Genomic DNA, 19,292 nt, shown 5'->3' with positions numbered 1-19,292 from the left:
GATGAAATTTGGTGTAAGGGGCCTGGGCTACCAGGGCCTGAAGCTCACTGACTGTACGAGCTGAAGTAACAGCCACCAAGAAAATGACCTTCCAGGTCAAGTACTTCAGATGGCAGGAATTCAGTGGCTCAAAAGGTTTCATCAGCTGGGTGAGAACGACATTGAGATCCCATGACACTGTAGGAGGTTTGATGGGGGGCTTTGAGAAAAGCAAACCTCTCATGAAGCGAACAACTAAAGGCTGTCCCGAGATCGGCTTACCTTCCACACGGTAATGGTATGCACTGATTGCACTAAGGTGAACCCTTACAGAGTTGGTCTTGAGACCAGACTCAGACAAGTGCAGAAGGTATTCAAGCAGGGTCTGTGTAGGACAAGAGCGAGGATCTAGGGCCTTGCTGTCACACCAGATGGCAAACCTCCTCCATAAAAAGAAGTAACTCCTCTTAGTGGAATCTTTCCTGGAAGCAAGCAAGATACGGGAGACACCCTCTGACAGACCCAAAGAGGCAAAGTCTACGCTCTCAACATCCAGGCCGTGAGAGCCAGAGACCGGAGGTTGGGATGCAGAAGTGCCCCTTCGTCCTGTGTGATGAGGGTTGGAAAACACTCCAATCTCCACGGTTCTTTGGAGGACAACTCCAGAAGAAGAGGGAACCAGATCTGACGCGGCCAAAAGGGAGCAATCAGAATCATGGTGCCTCGGTCTTGCTTGAGTTTCAACAAAGTCTTCCCCCCAGTCCAGGAGGAAGGCATCCGATGCCAGTCTGCCGTGGGCCTAAAGCCTGGAACAGAACTGAGGGACTTTGTGGTTGGCTCAAGATGCAAAGAGATCTACCAAGGGGGTGCCCCACACCTGGAAGATCTGTCGCACTACTCTGGAGTTGAGCGACCACTCGTGAGGTTGCATAATCCTGCTCAACCTGTCGTCCAGACTGTTGTTTACGCCTGCCAGATATGTGGCTTGGAGCAGCATGCCGTGACGGCGAGCCCAGAGCCACATGCTGACGGCTTCCTGACACAGGGGGCGAGAACCGGTGCCCCCCCTGCTTGTTGATGTAATACATGGCAACCTGGTTGTCTGTCTGAATTTGGATAATTTGGTGGGACAGCCGATCTCTGAAAGCCTTCAGAGCGTTCCAGACCGCTCATAACTCCAGGAGATTGATCTGCAGATCGCGTTCCTGGAGGGACCAACTTCCCTGGGTGTGAAGCCCATCGACATGAGCTCCCCACCCCAGGATAGACGCATCCGTAGTCAGCACTTTTTGTGGCTGAGGAATTTGGAAAAGACGTCCCAGAGTCAAATTGGACCAAATCGTCCACCAATACAGGGATTTGAGAAAACTCATGGACAGGTGGATCACATCTTCTAGATCCCCAGCAGCCTGAAACCACTGGGAAGCTAGGGTCCATTGAGCAGATCGCATGTGAAGGCGGGCCATGGGAGTCACATGAACTGTGGAGGCCATGTGGCCCAACAATCTCAACATCTGCCGAGCTGTGATCTGCTGGGACGCTCGCACCCGAGAGACAAGGGACAACAAGTTGTTGGCTCTCGTCTCTGGGAGATAGGCACGAGCTGTCCGAGAATCCAGCAGAGCTCCTATGAATTCGAGTCTCTGTACTGGAAGAAGATGGGACTTTGGATAATTTATCACAAACCCCAGGAGGCGAATAGTCATCTGCATGGACTGTAGAGCTCCTGCCTCGGATGTGTTCTTCACCAGCCAATCGTCGAGATAGGGGTACACGTGTACTCCCAGCCTGCGAAGCGCCGCTGCTACTACAGCCAGGCACTTCGTGAACACTCTGGGCGCAGAGGCGAGCCCAAAGGGTAGAACACAGTACTGGAAGTGACGTGTGCCCAGCTGAAATCGCAGATACTGCCTGTGAGCTGGCAGTATAGGGATGTGCGTGTAGGCGTCCTTCAAGTCCAGAGAGCATAGCCACTCGTTTTCCTAAATCATGGGAAGAAGGGTGCCCAGGGAAAGCATCCTGAACTTTTCCTTGACTAGATATTTGTTCAGGGCCCTTAGGTCTAGGATGGGACGCATCCCCCATGTTTTCTTTTCCACAAGGAAGTACCTGGAATAGATTCCCAGCCCTTCTTGCCTGGATGGCACGGGCTCGACCGCATTGGCGCTGAGAAGGGCGGAGAGTTTCTCTGCAAGTACCTGCTTGTGCTGGAAGCTGTAGGATTGAGCTCCTGGTGGGCAATTTGGAGGTTTCGAGGCCAAATTGAGGGTGTATCCTTGCCGGACTATTTGAAGAACCCAACGGTCGGAGGTTATGAGAGGCCACCTTTGGTGAAAAACTTTCAACCTCCCCCCCGACCGGTAGATCGCCCGGCACTGACACGTTGATGTCGGCTATGCTCTGCTGGAGCCAGTCAAAAGCTCGCCCCTTGCTTTTGCTGGGGAGCCGAGGGGCCTTGCTGAGGCGCACGCTGCTGACGAGAGTAAGCGCGCTGGGGCTTAGCCTGGGCCTCAGGCTGTCGAGAAGGAGGATTGTACCTACGCTTGCCAGAAGAGTAGGGAACATTCTTCCTTCCCCCATAAAAACGTCTACCTGAGGAGGTAGATGCTGAAGGCTGCCGGCGGGAGAACTTGTCGAAAGCGGTATCCCGCTGGTGGAGCTGTTCTACCACCTGTTCGACTTTCTCTCCAAAAATATTGTCCGCTCGGCAAAGCGAGTCCGCAATCCGCTGCTGGATCCTATTCTCCAGTTCGGAGGCACGCAGCCATGAGAGTCTGCGCATCACCACACCTTGAGCAGCGGCCCTGGACGCAACATCAAAGGTATCATATACCCCTCTGGCTAGGAATTTTCTGCACACCTTCAGCTGCCTGACCACCTCCTGAAATGGCTTGGCTTGCTCAGGAGGGAGCTTGTCCACCAAGCCCGCCAACTGCTGCACATTGTTCCGCATATGTATGCTCGTGTAGAGCTGGTAAGACTGAATTTTGGCCACGAGCATAGAAGAATGGTAGGCCTTCCTCCCAAAGGAGTCTAAGGTTCTAGAGTCCTTGCCCGGGGGCGCCGAAGCATGCTCCCTAGAACTCTTAGCCTTGTTTAGGGCCAGATCCACCACACCAGAGTCGTGAGGCAACTGAGTGCGCATCAGCTCTGGGTCCCCATGGATCCGGTACTGGGACTCGATCTTCTTGGGAATGTGGGGATTACTTAGTGGCTTGGTCCAGTTCGCCAGCAATGTCTTTTTTAGGACATGATGCATGGGTACTGTGGACGCTTCCTTAGGTGGAGACAGATAGTCCAAGAGTTCAAACATTTCAGCCCTGGGCTCATCCTCCACGACCACCGGGAAGAGGATGGCCGTAGACATCTCCCGGACAAAGGCCGCAAAAGACAGACTCTCGGGAAGAAAGCTGCCTTTCAGGGGAGGGAGTGGGATCAGAAGGAAGGCCATCAGACTCCTCGTCAGAGAAATACCTGATGTCCTCCTCCTCCTCCTCCCACGAGGCCTCACCATCAGTGTCAGACACAAGTTCATGAACCTGTGTCTGAAGCCGTGCCCGACTCGACTCCGTGGAAACACGGCCACGGTGAGAGCGTCGAGAGGTAGACCCCCTCGCCAGCACCGGCGAAGCTCCCTCCGCCGACTTCTTCGGGGAGCCTTCCTGGGAGGCAGCCGCAGTCGGTACCGCAAGCGGCACCGATGTCAGAGACCTCACCCCGGGCAAGGGGCCAGCCGGCGCCTCACTCAACGGTACCGGTGGCGCAAGCACCCCTGGTACCGGAGGGGAAGGGCGCAACCGCTCTCCCAGGATCTCCAGGAGAACGGCCCGGAGACTCTCGTGCAGAGCGGCTGTGGAGAAAGACATGGAAGCCGATGCAGGCGTCGAGGTCAGAGTCTGTTCCGGGCGTGGAGGCTGTTCCGGGCTGTCCAAGGTGGAGCGCATCGACACCTCTTGAACAGAGGGTGAGCGGTCCTCCCGGTGCCGATGCCTACTGGGTGCCGACTCCCTCGGCGACCCAGAGCTCTCGGTACCGATGCGGGAAGGAGACCGGTGTCGATGCTTCTTTGATTTTTTTCAAACGAAGCATGTCACCGGAGCTTCCCGGTACCGACGAGGAGGACATAGAATCCAGCCGTCTCTTCCTCGGGGCCGAGGCCGAAGAAGGTCGGTCTTGGGGGGGCTGTACCGCAGGAGCCCTCAGGGTAGGGGGAGACCCACCCGAAGGCTCACCGCCACCAGCAGGGGAATGGACAGCCCTCGCCTGCACTCCAGTCGAAGCACCACCGTCTGACGACGACAGCAACAGTGGAGGTCCCGGTACCGCCGACGCAACCTTTCGATGTCTCGGTACCGACGATGCAGAGGGTCGATACCTCGATGCAGTCGATGCCGAGGTCGAAGGTCTTGATGCTGCCGACGTCGATGCACTCGATGCCTCCGGTGCTGTTGTCGATGAAGAGCCCGAGAACAACACGTTCCATTGGGCCAATCTCGCAACCTGAGTCCTCTTCTGTAAAAGAGCGCAAAGACTACAGGCCTGCGGGCGGTGCCCAGGCCCCAGACACTGAAGACACGAAGCGTGCCTATCAGTGAGCGAGATTACCCGGGCGCACTGGGTGCACTTCTTGAAGCCGCTGGGAGACTTCGATGACATGGGCGGAAAAATCACGCCGGCGAAATCAAAATTCGTAATGGCGACTTAGGGCACCAAAAATAGGGAGAGAAAAACCCGTACCGAGGCCCTAAAAAAGGCCTACCCCGAAAGCGAAAGGAAACTTAAGTCGGGGAAAACAACTGGAAATACGGGAAGGGAAAAGACTGAGGTCGTCTTTTTTTTTTTTTTTAAAGAAATCGCGAAGACGTGTGAGGGTCAACTTTGAGGGGCACGAAACGGCGCAAAACACGACCGTCCCGAGCACGGTCAAAAGAAGACTGACGAACACGAGCCGGTTCGGGTGGGAAGACGGCCACGCATGCGCGGTGCGCATGGGCGCGCGAGGACTAGCAAAGGCCTTTGCTAGTGAAGTTTCCAATTGGAGGGGCTGCCGTGGACGTCACCCATCAGTGAGAACAAGCAGCCTGCTTGTCCTCGGAGAACAACAAGAAAGCATGTGGTATACATTTTCTGTGAGTAGAAGTATGAGTGTGGTGAGATTACAGGGGATGAGAATTCAGAGTGGCTGTATTGAAGCATTATTGAACCGTGGGTGTGGGCTTTGTGTTTTGGTTCTTTCCGTAAGTATTCTCAAAAAGATGGGTCTGCAATAGTTTGCGGAAGGTGGCTTGCTCGTAGGTCGTTTTCAAGTTGCGCGGCAGTGAATTCCAGAATTGCGTGCTGAATATGTATATTCAGCACAACTGTGAGGATAAGGGTACCACTGGGTGCCTCCATGTAGGCACCCAAAAGATGCACGGTGGGAGCCTATTCTATAAGTGCATCTAGGCACTGATTAATGTGACCTGGTATCAGTGAGCCTTATAGTTATGCATTTACTGTTACCCTAGCCATGGACCTGGCATAACTGCAGCTACTTAAATGTGGCAAGGACATGTGTAACTTAAAGTATTCTATAAGTTACATGCACAAGTGGGAGTCCCACCCATGTATTTGCTTCCTTTCATATACTTTATGTAAGTTACGTGTAACATTGTAAAATAGCACTTTGGCACATAAATGCAGGTGCCCAGATTATAGAATTATCTCTCAAGTGTACAGTCAGTGGTATTGAATATGCATATTTTATGGCTACTGGCATTAACTAAAAGTATACCTTATAATCCTGATACCTACTGAACGTTGCTGCTGTCTGGTTAATTTTTGTGACTTAACCATTCTCTGCCCGGTCACTGTCCATTGACGATATGGATAGTATTGGGCTGAATAGATTTTCATTCTGGAACTATCCATATAGTCACATTTGATATTTGCTTTTATTTTAATTAGCCATAGATTGTAGTGTTCATGCACATGAATGTTTTCTATCAGATGTGTCACAACAGAAGAAAGGTTGAGAGCCACTGTCTTGTTGAAATCAAGACACTGGATCAGTGTTTGCTAAAAAAAACCTGAACCAAGTAATAACTGTACATTCCTTGTCATCAAGCAGATGAATCCATTACGAGTGGGTTGTGTCCATCAACCAGCAGGGGGAGATACAGAGCACTGAAAAACCATAGTGCCTCATGGCCAGCAAGCTCCATCTGCCTCTTCAGTATTCTCTATCTCCCCAGCAGGGTGGACGCAGCTTGTTCAAGCTCCTTCAGAAATCTGCCTGGGGTGGCTCCTGTGCTGTTGCCAGTTGTAGCAGGGGTGTTGTGCCTGATGGTGCCCACTTTGAAGGCACATAGGTATGCCCTTTCCCTCCCTTACCCCGGCCTTGTCCCTGTCTTTGCCCACGCTGTGGATGCAGGCACATAGGTTCGCCCTTTCACTGCCTTTCCCATGCTACTGATACTCCACAGTGGAAAAAGTTGCCTCTTGAGCTGTTGCCTCTAACTTTCCTCACAGCGTGAAAAAAAAAAAAGTCGCTTCGCGCTATTGCTGCGAACCAAGAAAAGAGGCTTTCCTTCAGTTTGTGCAGCGGATCGGAGCTCTGTCGACTCGATCCGGAGAGGTAAGAGCATTTTGAAGCTCCTCCAGGGTGGGCCCGCGTTCGGGGCGATTTTGGCGCTAATCCGCCATTTTGAATTTCCCGCTGTTTTCGGCGATGGCTGCGGAGGTTGTAAAGCGCTGTTCCCGTTGTGCCAAGCGCAGATCAGCAGTAGGGCTCTATAAATCATGCTCTTCTGACGTCAGAGCCGGCCCGAGCATGGTGAGCGAGGTTTCTTCCCGCTCTGTGGAGCTGGCAGCGGGCGCCATTTTGGAACAGCATGGTGTGACCCCCGCTGAGGCAGAGGGGTGTGAGCCTGGAGGGGAGCCTCGAATGGAGGCTAATATGAGAGCCATTTCCCCCGGACTGGAACCGGGAGGCCAGGGTGAGCCATTCTCCCCTGAATTTGTTTTACTGCTGCATAAAGCATTTATGTTAAAAAGAGCTCTCCCGCAGGGGTCTCAATCGGCCCAGCTGCCTGTGTCCCCTCCAGTAGAGCCTGGCCTTGAATTACCGTCAGGTGCGTTTTCCCCTGACAGATGGCCGCAGGACAAGCGCAGACCGTGCAGGTCTTTTTTTATTTATTTATTTTATTTATTTATTGCATTTGTATCCCACATTATCCCACCTCTTTGCAGGCTCAATGTGGCTTACAATTCATTATGGATGATGGAAATAGAAGAGAATATGCATTTGGTATTACAGAGGGTTTTTGGGTTACATGGTGGTGAAATATATGATAGTGTTAGAGCAAAAAACATTATAGAACATTTTTGGATATATTAAAGATTGTACAGTTACACGTGTTGATCTTTGTGATATATCTTGTCAAAGAGAGGTTTTCAATAGTTTGCGGAAATTAGTCAATTCATGGGCCGATTTCAGGTTGTGTGGCAGAGCGTTCAAGAGCTGCGTGCTCATAAAGGAAAAAGGTAGATACGTGCATTAATTTGTATTTCAGTCCTTCTTTACACTTGGGGGGATGAAGATTGAGGAATGTGCGAAAAGATTTTTTTGCGTTTCTGGGTGGTAGTTCTATTAGGTCTGACATGTAGGCCGTCATCTACTATAAGTTACTATAGAAGGGTGGATTCCCCTTCAGAGAGTGGTGCACCCCCCCCCCCCAGTGGTAAGGATGTGAGGGGTCTGGCAGGCCCTCGTGGTCTGGAGAGCCAGAGGAAGGTGCAGGATCCAGATGATCCTTCCGCGGTGAGGATTTTCCACCGCGATGAGCTGCCAGTGCTGATTTCTAATGCACTGCAGGCCCTCTCTATCGAAGATCCTGCAAGTGCTGAACTCTCCTCTGCTAATCCGAGGATGACAAGTACTAAGAAGCCTGCTCAAGCCTTTCCTTTGCATGACTCCATCCAAGAGCTTATTTCAGCTCAATGGGCTGACCCCGAGGGGCCTTTGAAAGTTGCCAGGGCTATGGGGCAATTATACCCTCTAAGTGAGGAGAATTTGGCACGCCTAGCTGTGCCTAAAGTGGATGCCCTAGTCACAGCTGTGACAGAACTACCCTCCCGGTTGAAGGAGGAGTTGCCCTGAAGGACAGCAGGACCGACGCCTTGAATCAGCTATAAAGCGGTCCTTTGAGATTTCAGGCCTATCCTTACAGGCGTCTGCATGCAGCTGTTACGCTGCCCGAGCCTGCCTTGCTTTGTTACAACAGGCAGTGGAACAGCCTGGAGATGGAGCAGAGACCCTTGCGGAGGTGGCACCGCGGATGGAGTCGGCCTTGTCTTTCTTGGCTGACACCCTTTATGATCTGGTCAGAGCTTCGGCTAAACAGATGACGGTGGCGGCTCGCCGCCTGTTGTGGCTATGACATTGGGTGGCTGACATGGCCTCTAAGCAAAGGTTGGTGAAGTTGCCCTTTCGAGGCCTTCTATTTGGTGAGGAGTTGGAGATCGTTGTTAAAGGCCTGGGGGATGCTAAACCCCAGCACCTACCCGAGGACAGGCTGCGGCCTTCCTCCAAGGGTCAGGCGGTTCTCTCCTCTTACAGACCTCGCTTCAGAGAAGCTCGAAGGTACCGCCCGGGGCATTCTGCTGGGTTCACTTCTCTTGCCCGTTTTCAGCAGAGGAACTCCTTTCGCTCGGACAAGCGTTCCGCAGTAGCTGGCTCAAGGCCTGGATTTTAAGGGCAACCCTCTCAATGATGGTGCACAGGCCCTCTCCTCGCTCCCTGTTATAGGAGGACGACGACTTTCCCTCTTTCACGAGGAGTGGGCCAAGATTTCCTCAGATCAGTGGGTCTTGGACCTGATCAGAGATGGCTACAGAATAGAATTTAATGCCCCGATAAGAGACGTGTTTGTGGAGTCCCGATGCGGTTCTGCCACCAAACGGGCAGCGGCAGAGGAGACCTTACAAGGCTTGATTCACCTAGGGGGCGGTGTGCCTGGTGCCTCCCGCCGAGCTCGGCTCTGGCCGTTACTCCATTTCTTTTGTGGTGCCGCGAAAAGGAGGGTCTTTTCGGCCAATCCTAGACTTAAAAGAAGTCAACAAGTCTGTGAGAGTGCGGCATTTTCACATGGAAACCCTGCGCTCTGTCACTAGAGGTTTCTGCGTTTTGCAATGATGGGAAAACATTTCCAGTTTCGGGCTTGCCTTTTGGCCTCGCCACAGCCCCCCCGAGCCTTTTCAAAGGTAATGGTAGCTGCCTTTCTCAGGTGAGAGGGTATCCGGGTTCACCCGTACCTAGACGACTGGCTCATCAGAGCGGACTCTGCAGAAGAGAGTCATCATGTTACAGCCAGAGTGGTCTCAGTACTGCAATCTCTGGGCTGGGTCGTCAATATAGCCAAAAGTCTCCTGACCCCCTCTCAATCTCTAGAATATTTGGGGGTCTGGTTTGACACAGCCTTGGGGTATGTATACCTACCCGAGCAAAGGCAGTGCAAGCTTCAGAACCAGGTCCGTCTGCTCTTGAGGATGCCTTGCCCGCAAGCCTGGGACATTGTCCAGCTGTTGGGGTCGATGATGGCCACCTTAGAAGTGGTGCCATGGGCGAGAGCACATCTGAGACCTCTGCAGTGTTCCCTGCTTCAACGATGGTCTCCAATATCTCAGGATTACCAATGCAGACTCGTGTGTCTCCCTGCGGCCCGACTCAGTATGGCGTGGTGGCTCTCAGACAGCATGCTGCGGCGAGGAATGCCGCTAGCACTCCCCGATTGGTGCCTGGTGGTAACAGATGCCAGCCTGAAGGACTGGGGTGCACATTGCCTGGGAAGGCATGCCCAGGGTCTCTGGACACCCGAGGAGTCGGTGTGGTCCATCAATCGCTTGGAGTTGAAAGCGATATTTCAGGCTCTTCTGGCCTTTCAATTGACCCTGAAAGGATTGGCTGTCGGAGTTCTGTCGTACAACACGACAGCAGTGGCCTACATAAATCGACAAGGCGACACTCAGTGTCAAGCACTGGCCGCAGAGGCCGCTCAAATATGCCACTGGGCTGAGCTATATCTGCAGTTTCTGTCAGCAGCTCACATAGCAGGTCAGAGCAACGTGCAAGCCGATTATCTAAGCAGGAATCAAATCGACTCAGCGGACTGGGAACTTGCAGACGAGGTATTCCTGCAGATCTGTGCCAAATGGGGAACGCCCGCAGCGGATCTTATGGCCTCAAGTGCAAATGCCAAAGTCCCGTGCTTTTACAGCAGGCGGAGAGATCCTCACTCGGCGGGGTTGGATGCCCTGGCTCAGCCCTGGCCTCAGGGCCTCCTGTATGTGTTCCCTCCGTGGCCCTTGATAGGGCGAGTTCTGCGGATTCGGCTACATCAAGGAGAGGTGGTTCTCATCGCCCCGGATTCGCCCAGGAGGCCGTGGTATGCGGACCTCCAGCGGATGCTGATGGCGGCTCCCTGGCCGTTACCTCTGGTACCAAATCTGTTGTCACAGGGACCGGTAACCATGGAGGACGCCTGTCGCTTTGGTCTTACGGCATGGCTATTGAGAGGGCGCAATTGAGAGACATGGGCTATTCCAGTAAAGTCATTTCCACTCTCCTACAGCTCCGCAAGCGTTCCACTTCCGTGGCTTATGCCAGGATTTGGCGCCAATTTGAGGCTTGGTGTGCTTCTAAAGCAATCACACCCATGCGGGCTTCTTTCTCGCTGATACTTGACTTTTTGCAGGATAGTTTACAAAAAGGCCTGTCCTATAATTCCCTGCGTGTTCAAGTGGCAGCCTTAGCATGTTTTCGAGGGAAGGTCGCTGGCTTCTCTCTGGCTGCTTGCCCGGATGTGGCACGGTTTCTCAGTAGGGTGCTTCGGCTCCGTCCTCCCGTGCGGGCTCCCTGTCTTGCCTGGAACCTGGGGTTAGTTTTAAAGGGCCCTTCAGCCGCTTAGGCAAGCTTCGGAGAAGGATGTGACCTTAAAAATGGTCTTTTTGGTGGCCATTACATCGGCGAGACGCGTATCTGAGCTCCAGGCGCTGTCCTGTCGAGACCCATTTCTGTAATTCTCAGAGTCTGGAGTTATGGTACGTACGGTGCCTTCCTTTATGCCTAAGGTGGTTTCAGCATTTCACCTAACCCAGCCTATTTTCCTGCCTTCCTTTTCTAAAGAGGAATTTCCGGAATCATTTGGGCAGTTGCACCTTCTAGATGGGCGAAGGGCTCTTTTGCAATATCTGCGCATGTCAAATGCCTTCAGGACCTCTGACCATCTTTTTGTTCTATTGTCAGGTCCGCGCAGAGGGTCTCCAACGTCTAAGGTCACTATAGCCCGTTGGCTCAAAGAAGCTTTTTTTTTTTTTTCAGCATATTTGCTGTCTGGCCGGCCTCCGCCTGAAGCCTTTAAGGCACATTCCACAAGAGCGATTTCCTCTTCCTGGGCTGAAACTGGAGCACTCTCTCTTCAAGAGATATGCAGTGCAGCGACATGGGCTTCTAAGCTCTCTTTTGCCCAGCATTACAGGCTGGATGTGGCTGCCAGGAGAGACGCGCATTTTGGAGCACAAGTGCTGGAGCACAAGTGTGGCTTGTTCCCACCCTATCTAGGGATTGCTTTGTTCTCCGAGGACAAGCAGGCTGCTTGTTCTCACGACTGGGTGACGTCCGCGGCAGCCCCCACCAACCGGAAGAAGCTTCGCGGGCGGTCCGCACGCAGGGCACGCCCACCGCGCATGCGCGGCCGTCTTCCCGCCCGTGCGCGACCATTCCCGCCAGTCTTTTCTTTTCCGCGCTGGAGAGAGTCGTGCGTCGCCGCTCTCTCTTAGTCAGCCCCGGAAAACCGTCGCGTTGTCCGCGAATTTTCGCTTATTTTCTGTTTTTGGTTGTCGCGCGTCTTCAAAACTTTTTTTCTTAAAAAAAAAAGAAAACGCACTGAATTTTCCCTCGTTTTCTAGCGAGGGCGTCGCGTTGCGGCCTTGTGGCCGCGCGGTCGATTTATTTTTCGAGGTGTGATTTACCGCCACCATCGACAACTTTAACTTCACCGACGCGATTTTTCCGTCGATGTCCTCGAAGGTCCCGAGTGGATTTAAGAAGTGTGGTCGGTGCGGCCGGCCTATCTCGCAGACCGACACCCACGCTTGGTGCCTCCAGTGCCTCGGGCCGGAGCACGATATCAAGTCGTGTTCTTTGTGTCTTGGTCTCCGGAAACGGACTCAGGTTGCGAGGCAAGTTCTTCGGGACCGTCTTTTTGGAACTTGCGCCGGCCCCTCGACATCGGTATCGACGGCCGGTTCTTCGGTACCGGTATCGATGTCCGCGAAATCGGCACCGATGGCATCGACCCCAGGAGTACAGGCCCCATCGGCCCGCCGGTCCTCCGGTGACGGTAGGGATGAGAGGCCGCGTGGGCAATCGGCCCCGGTCACTCCCTCTGCTCATGGCCCTCGGGACCGAACCCTGTCTGACCCGGCTCCTCGAGATCGAGGGAGATCGACCTCCTCCTCCTCCGTTCCACCTGGCGCCGATGATGGGCACCGCAAAAAACAGAAGCACCGTCATCGGTCCCCATCGGTGCGCCCGGCCCTCGGTGCCGGAGAGGAGTCGACGCCGAAGCGTCAACGTCGAGAGGAAAGGTCCCCCTCGGTAGTGGAGGTACCGACGCGTCAGGGTCCTAGCACTTCGGTGCAGTCTCCTGGACCCGAGCAGCTTCCGGCACCGACGCCTCTACCGGCCCCCCCGTCTTTCCCGACAGCGGGCCTGGACGAGTGCCTCCGAGCCATCCTTCCGGGGATCCTGGAAGGGCTGATGCGCCAGGCTGTGCCGGCGCCGGCGAGCTCTAGCCCGGTGCCGAGGCCTTTGACACAGCCGCCACTTGCGGCGCCGGTCTCGACCGCCACGCAGGTGGAGTCGATGGAGGGAGCTTCGTCCCCGCCGGCGCAGGAGTCCACCGCTCGACGACACCGAGGCCTCGGTGCCTCGACATGGAGCCAGGCCCGGTTGAGGACTCAGCTGCATGAGCTTATGTCCGATACCGAGGAAGAGGCCTCGTGGGGGGAAGAGGAGGACCCCAGATATTTCTCCTCAGAGGAGTCTGTGGGCTTTCCCTCTGACCCCACGCCTTCACCAGAGAGGAAGCTCTCGCCTCCTGAGAGCCTCTCCTTTGCCTCCTTTGTCAGGGACATGTCTATTTGCATTCCCTTCCCCGTGGTCTCTGTGGATGAGCCGAGGGCTCAGATGCTCGAGGTCCTCAACTATCCATCACCACCTAGAGAGTCTTCCACGGTGCCGTTGCACAATGTCCTTAAGGAGACACTGCTTCGGAACTGGATGCGACCATTATCTAATCCCACCATCCCCAAGAAAGCAGAGTCCCAGTACAGAATTCACTCGGACCCAGAGTTAATGCGGCCCCAATTGCCTCATGACTCGGCGGTCGTGGATTCTGCTCTCAAGAGGGCACGGAGTTCGAGGGATACCGCCTCGGCGCCCCCGGGGCGGGAGTCTCGTACTCTGGACTCGTTTGGGAGGAAGGCCTACCAATCTTCCATGCTCGTGACCCGCATCCAATCTTACCAGCTCCACACGAGCATCCACATGCGGAACATTGTGAAGCAACTGGCGGACCTGGTTGACAAGCTCCCGCCGGAGCAGTCCAGGCCTTATCAGGAGGTGGTCAGGCAGCTGAAGGCGTGCAGAAAGTTCCTGTCCAGGGGTATCTATGACACCTGTGACGTGGCATCTCGTGCTGCGGCCCAAGGTATAGTGATGCGCAGGCTCTCATGGCTGCGTGCCTCTGACCTGGACAACCGCACCCAGCAGAGACTGGCCGACGTCCCTTGCCGGGGGGATAATATTTTTGGTGAGAAGGTCGAGCAGCTGGTGGACCAACTGCATCAGCGGGAAACCGCCCTCGACAAGCTCTCCCACCGGGCGCCTTCAGCATCCACCTCAGCAGGTGGACGTTTTTCCCGGGCCCGGCAGGCTGTGCCCTATTCTTTTGCTAAGCGTAGGTACACCCAGCCGGCCCGAAGGCCTCGTCAGGCACAGGGACAGCCCCAGGGCGCTCGTTCTTGTCAACAGCGTGCGCCTAAGCAGCCCCCTGAGCCTCCACAGCAAAAGCCGGGGACGGGCTTTTGACTGGATCCACGGGAACATAGCCGCCCTCAAAGTGTCCGTATCGGACGATCTGCCGGTCGGAGGGAGGTTAACATTTTTTCACCAAAGGTGGCCTCTCATAACCTCCGACCAGTGGGTTCTCCAAATAGTGCAGTGCGGATACGCCCTGAATTTGGCCTCCCTGCCTCCAAATTGTCCTCCGGGAGCTCAATCCTTCAGCTCCCGTCACAAGCAGGTACTTGCAGAGGAACTCTCCGCCCTTCTCAGCGCCAATGCGGTCGAGCCCGTACCACCCGGGCAAGAAGGGCAGGGATTCTATTCCAGGTACTTCCTTGTGGAAAAGAAAACAGGGGGGATGCGTCCCATCCTAGACCTGAGAGGCCTGAACAAATTCCTGGTCAAAGAGAAGTTCAGGATGCTTTCCTTGGGCACCCTTCTGCCAATGATTCAGAAAAACGATTGGCTATGTTCCATGGATTTAAAGGACGCATACACTCACATCCCGATACTGCCAGCTCACAGACAGTATCTCAGATTCCGCCTGGGCGCACGGCACTTTCAGTATTGTGTGCTGCCCTTTGGGCTCGCCTCTGCCCCACGAGTGTTTACAAAGTGCCTCGTGGTGGTAGCGGCGTATCTACGCAAGCTGGGAGTGCACGTGTTCCCATATCTCGACGATTGGCTGCTCAAGAACACCTCAGAGGCGGGAGCCCTCCGGTCTATGCAGTGCACTATTCAACTCCTGGAGCTGCTGGGGTTTGTGATAAATTACCCAAATTCCCATCTCCAGCCAGTCCAATCTCTGGAATTCATAGGAGCTCTGCTGAATTCACAGACGGCTCAGGCCTTTCTTCCCGAAGCGAGGGCCCAGAACCTCCTGTCCCTCGCTTCCCAGACCAGAGCGTCTCAGCAGGTCACAGCTCGGCAGATGTTGAGACTTCTGGGTCATATGGCCTCCACAGTTCATGTGACTCCCATGGCTCGTCTTCACATGAGATCTGCTCAATGGACCCTAGCTTCCCAGTGGTTTCAAGCCACCGGGAATTTAGAAGATGTCATCCGCCTCTCCACCAGTTGCCGCACTTCACTGCACTGGTGGCCCATTCGGACCAATTTGACCCTGGGACGTCCATTCCAAATTCCACAGCCCACGAAAGTGCTGACGACGGATGCATCTCGCCTGGGGTGGGGAGCTCATGTCGATGGGCTTCACACCCAGGGACTGTGGTCCCCCCAGGAAAAGGATCTTCAGATCAACCTCCTGGAGCTCCGAGCGATCTGGAACGCACTGAAGGCTTTCAGAGATCGGCTGTCCTGTCAAATTATCCAAATTTGGACAGACAATCAGGTTGCAATGTATTACATCAACAAGCAGGGGGGCACCGGATCTCGCCCCCTGTGTCAGGAAGCCGTCGGGATGTGGCGTTGGGCTTTCCAGTTCGGCATGCTCCTCCAAGCCACATACCTGGCAGGAGTAAACAACAGTCTGGCCGACAGACTGAGCAGAGTCATGCAACCGCACGAGTGGTCGCTCCATTCCAGAGTGGTACGCAAGATCTTCAGAGAGTGGGGCACTCCCTCGGTGGACTTTTTCGCCTCTCGGACCAACCACAAGCTGCCTCTGTTCTGTTCCAGACTACAGGCACACGGCAGGCTAGCGTCGGATGCCTTTCTCCTCTATTGGGGGACCGGCCTCCTGTATGCTTATCCTCCCATACCTTTGGTGGGGAAGACCTTACTGAAGCTCAAGCAAGACCGCGGCACCATGATTCTGATAGCGCCCTTTTGGCCCCGTCAGATCTGGTTCCCTCTTCTTCTGGAGTTGTTCTCCGAAGAACCGTGGAGATTGGAGTGTTTTCCCGACTCTCATTTCGCAGAACGACGGAGCGTTGCTGCACCCCAGCCTTCAGTCCCTGGCTCTCACGGCCTGGATGTTGAGGGCGTAGACTTCACTGAGTTGGGTCTGTCTGAGGGTGTCTCCCATGTCTTGCTTGCCTCTAGGAAGGATTCCACTAAAAGAGTTACTTTTTCAAGTGGAGGAGGTTTGTCGTGTGGTGTGAGAGCAAGGCCCTAGAACCTCGTTCTTGCCCTGCACAGAACCTGCTTGAATACCTTCTGCACTTATCAGAGTCTGGCCTCAAGACCAACTCAGTAAGGAATCACCTTAGTGCGATTAGTGCTTACCATTATCGTGTGGAAGGTAAAGCCATCTCTGGAGAGCCTTTAGTCGTTTGATTCATGTCGTTTTGGGCAGTCGGTGCTGCAGAATCTGTTTGGGGTTTAAATCCAACTCCACCCTCCAGGACCCGAATTTATTCTGGTCAGGCTGCACTCTGTTAGTTGTTCTTCGTAGGTCAATTTTCTGTTGTATCCTCGCCGTTGCGAGGTTCAGTTGACCTGGGTTCTTGTTTTGAGTGAGCCTGAGAGCTAGGGATACCCCAGTCGTGAGAACAAGCAGCCTGCTTGTCCTCAGAGAAAGTGAATGATACATACCTGTAGCAGGTGTTCTCCGAGGACAGCAGGCTGATTGTTCTCACCTACCCTCCCTCCTCCCCTTTGGAGTTGCGTTTCATCATTTTTGCTTGTCATTCAACTGGCGGGAACGGTCGCGCACGGGCGGGAAGACGGCCGCACATGCGCGGTGGGCGTGCCCTGCGTGCGGACCGCCCGCGAAGCTTCTTCCGGTTGGTGGGGGCTGCCGCGGACGTCACCCAGTCGTGAGAACAATCAGCCTGCTGTCCTCGGAGAACACCTGCTACAGGTATGTATCATTCACTATACATCCCACTCGTAATAGATTAATCTGCTTGATGACAAGGAAGGAAAAATTAGGTTCTTACCTTGGTAATTTTCTTTCCTTTAGTCATAGCAGATGAATCCATGAGCCCTCCCTCAGTGATTCATTATGTGATTGATGTTTATTTTATGTTCAGTTTTTCCTGTAGATATGTTCCCTCATTGGGAGAAGTTGGAAAACAGTCTTCAGGATTTCTGTTCTGTTACAGGAGGTTGAGTTCATCCCTCCTTTGAATTGTTGCTCCTGTTCTGGGGCATTCATTCGCTGTGAGGAAAGTTCATGTTATTATGCTTTGCGGTGTAACACTGCTTTGGAAGCTTCAAATACTGAAGAGGCAGATGGAGCTAGCTGGCCATGAGGCAATATGGTTTTTCAGTGCTTTCTATCTCCCCCTGCTGATTGATGGACACAACCCACTCGTAATGGATTCATCTGCTATGACTAAAGGAAAGAAAATTACCAAGGTAAGAACCTAATTTTCCCATCTGTAGCCCCTGAATATAGAATGCCCTTTTTAAAGTCTGTCTGGATGCTTTGTTCCCAGGTACCGTATGCACAAATCAAGGATGTACAGCCGTGTGTCAGGATGCGCCAGATGTCACAAGAGTTTGGTTGGTTACAGATCACTCCTGAGGAGTTTCTCTGTATGAAGGCTCTGCTACTGTTCAGTATTAGTGAGTATCTGCCTGGTAAGAGTAAAGAGAACAAGTAGTTGACAGTCTTGAATTTTTTTGGCTCTTTTCTTTGTATTTTTACAGTGAAGGTAAGCATGGAAAGAGGCATGGCTGTTTGATATTTCAACCCAGGAAAGAATCACAGCCCTAGCCCTTGGATTTTAGATTGTTACACTCCATTCATCCATGAACTACTTTGGCAGATTTCTCTCTTGGGCATGATATCTTGCTGAGTGAGACTGAACTTTTAGGTTGTTCTAATGCAACAGATGGATAGCCAATGACCTCATACTGTCACATGGTTAATGACCTCATGGTTTGTACTTCAGTGGTTTTTATTCATTCAAAATAAACTGTGAGCTGATTATTTTTTTTTTGTGGAAGTGGGTGTGACTGGGTCTTTAAAGCATGTTTGGTGGACCCTTCTTGCAGTAGTGAATTGTAATTTATCACACCTGTGCTTGCTGTTTTCATTTATACTTAATTTAACATTTCTTACCCTCCTGCCCTACTAGTTCCCGTGGAAGGCCTGAAGAACCAGAAATCCTTTGATGAACTTCGTTTGAACTACATAAAGGAGCTGGATCGTGTCATTAGCTGTAAAAGAAGCAACCCTGCCTCCAGCTCTCGCCGCTTTTACCAACTCACCAAGCTACTGGATTCTGTGCAGCCGGTAAGAAGTGCCACTGGTTTACCTGTATGTCAACCCAGCTTCTAATCAGGAGCTTGTCACGTCAATGTGCAGTACACAGTGTTTAAAATCAAGGTTATCAGATCAATATTAACATAGTTATTCCCAGGTAAACTTGAGGCACTCAGAATTGAGGAATGGTGTCAAGCCTGATGTTTCATTGTGAGTGCTTTATATTGCCATGCAGGAAACTGGAGTTAAGTTCTGAATCCCAGCTTCTGTTTATTGGGTTAGTTGGGAATGGGGATGCTGTAGAGGAAGCATTCACAACCCTATGTGGGAAGGGTCTTAGCCATTGCTCAACAGTAACACAGTAATTATGTATGTTATGCTGTGATCTACCAAGAGTTGTAGGATCATGTGAAATAGACATTTTTTTAAAATAAATAAAACACCTGTCACCCAGACCCCCTAAGTGAATGGACTAAGTAGGGACCTTTAGGTAGGATGAAAGGATGGAATAAAAAGTTAAATTAATAATAATTTAATAATTAAGTTCAGCTGATTAGTCATCCATGTTGAATCTAACACCACCAAGTTTTCTACAAGAATACTATGCCATGATCAAAGGAAATTCCAGAAAAGATGAGAGAAAACGTCATTAAAATACATTAGTCTGGAAAGGGTTACAAAGCCATTTCTAAATCTGTGAGATGCCACTGAACCACAGTGAGAGCCATTATTTCCAAATGGAGGCGCCTTGGAACAGTGGTGAAACTTCCCAGGAGTGTCCAGCCTGCCAAAAGTATTCTGAGGGCACAGTAACAACTCATCCAGGAAGACACAAAACTTTCCAGAAGAATATTCAAAGAACTGCAAGCCTGTCTAGTCTAACCTCTGCTAAGATCAGTGTTTATGACTCCACAGTAAAGAGACTGGGCAAGAGTGGGATTCAAGAGTAACGGTGATGCTTGTCTCACATTTGCAGAAACACACCTGGATGATCCCCAAGCCTTTTGGAATAATGCTATGGACAGATGAGGTAAAAGTGGTTTAAAGTCTGTAAACCACGAGTTTACTCTCGGAGCTTAACTGCTTGCA

At 52.6% G+C, this 19,292-nt stretch overlaps 1 protein-coding gene across 1 annotated transcript in view; it reads left to right on the top strand.

Annotated features, from left to right (window-relative positions):
* AR (androgen receptor) overlaps positions 1-19,292 on the top strand; it is a 310,721-nt gene that overhangs the window by 277,704 nt on the left and 13,725 nt on the right. The window contains 3 exon segments of the mRNA XM_030208702.1: positions 17,431-17,459; positions 17,462-17,560; positions 18,076-18,233. Of these exon segments, the coding sequence (XP_030064562.1) occupies positions 17,431-17,459; positions 17,462-17,560; positions 18,076-18,233 (286 nt within the window).

Source organism: Microcaecilia unicolor, chromosome 7, assembly GCF_901765095.1.
Source record: "Microcaecilia unicolor chromosome 7, aMicUni1.1, whole genome shotgun sequence".
NCBI classification, from domain to species: domain Eukaryota; kingdom Metazoa; phylum Chordata; class Amphibia; order Gymnophiona; family Siphonopidae; genus Microcaecilia; species Microcaecilia unicolor.
This window is presented reverse-complemented; position numbering and strand designations above follow the sequence as displayed.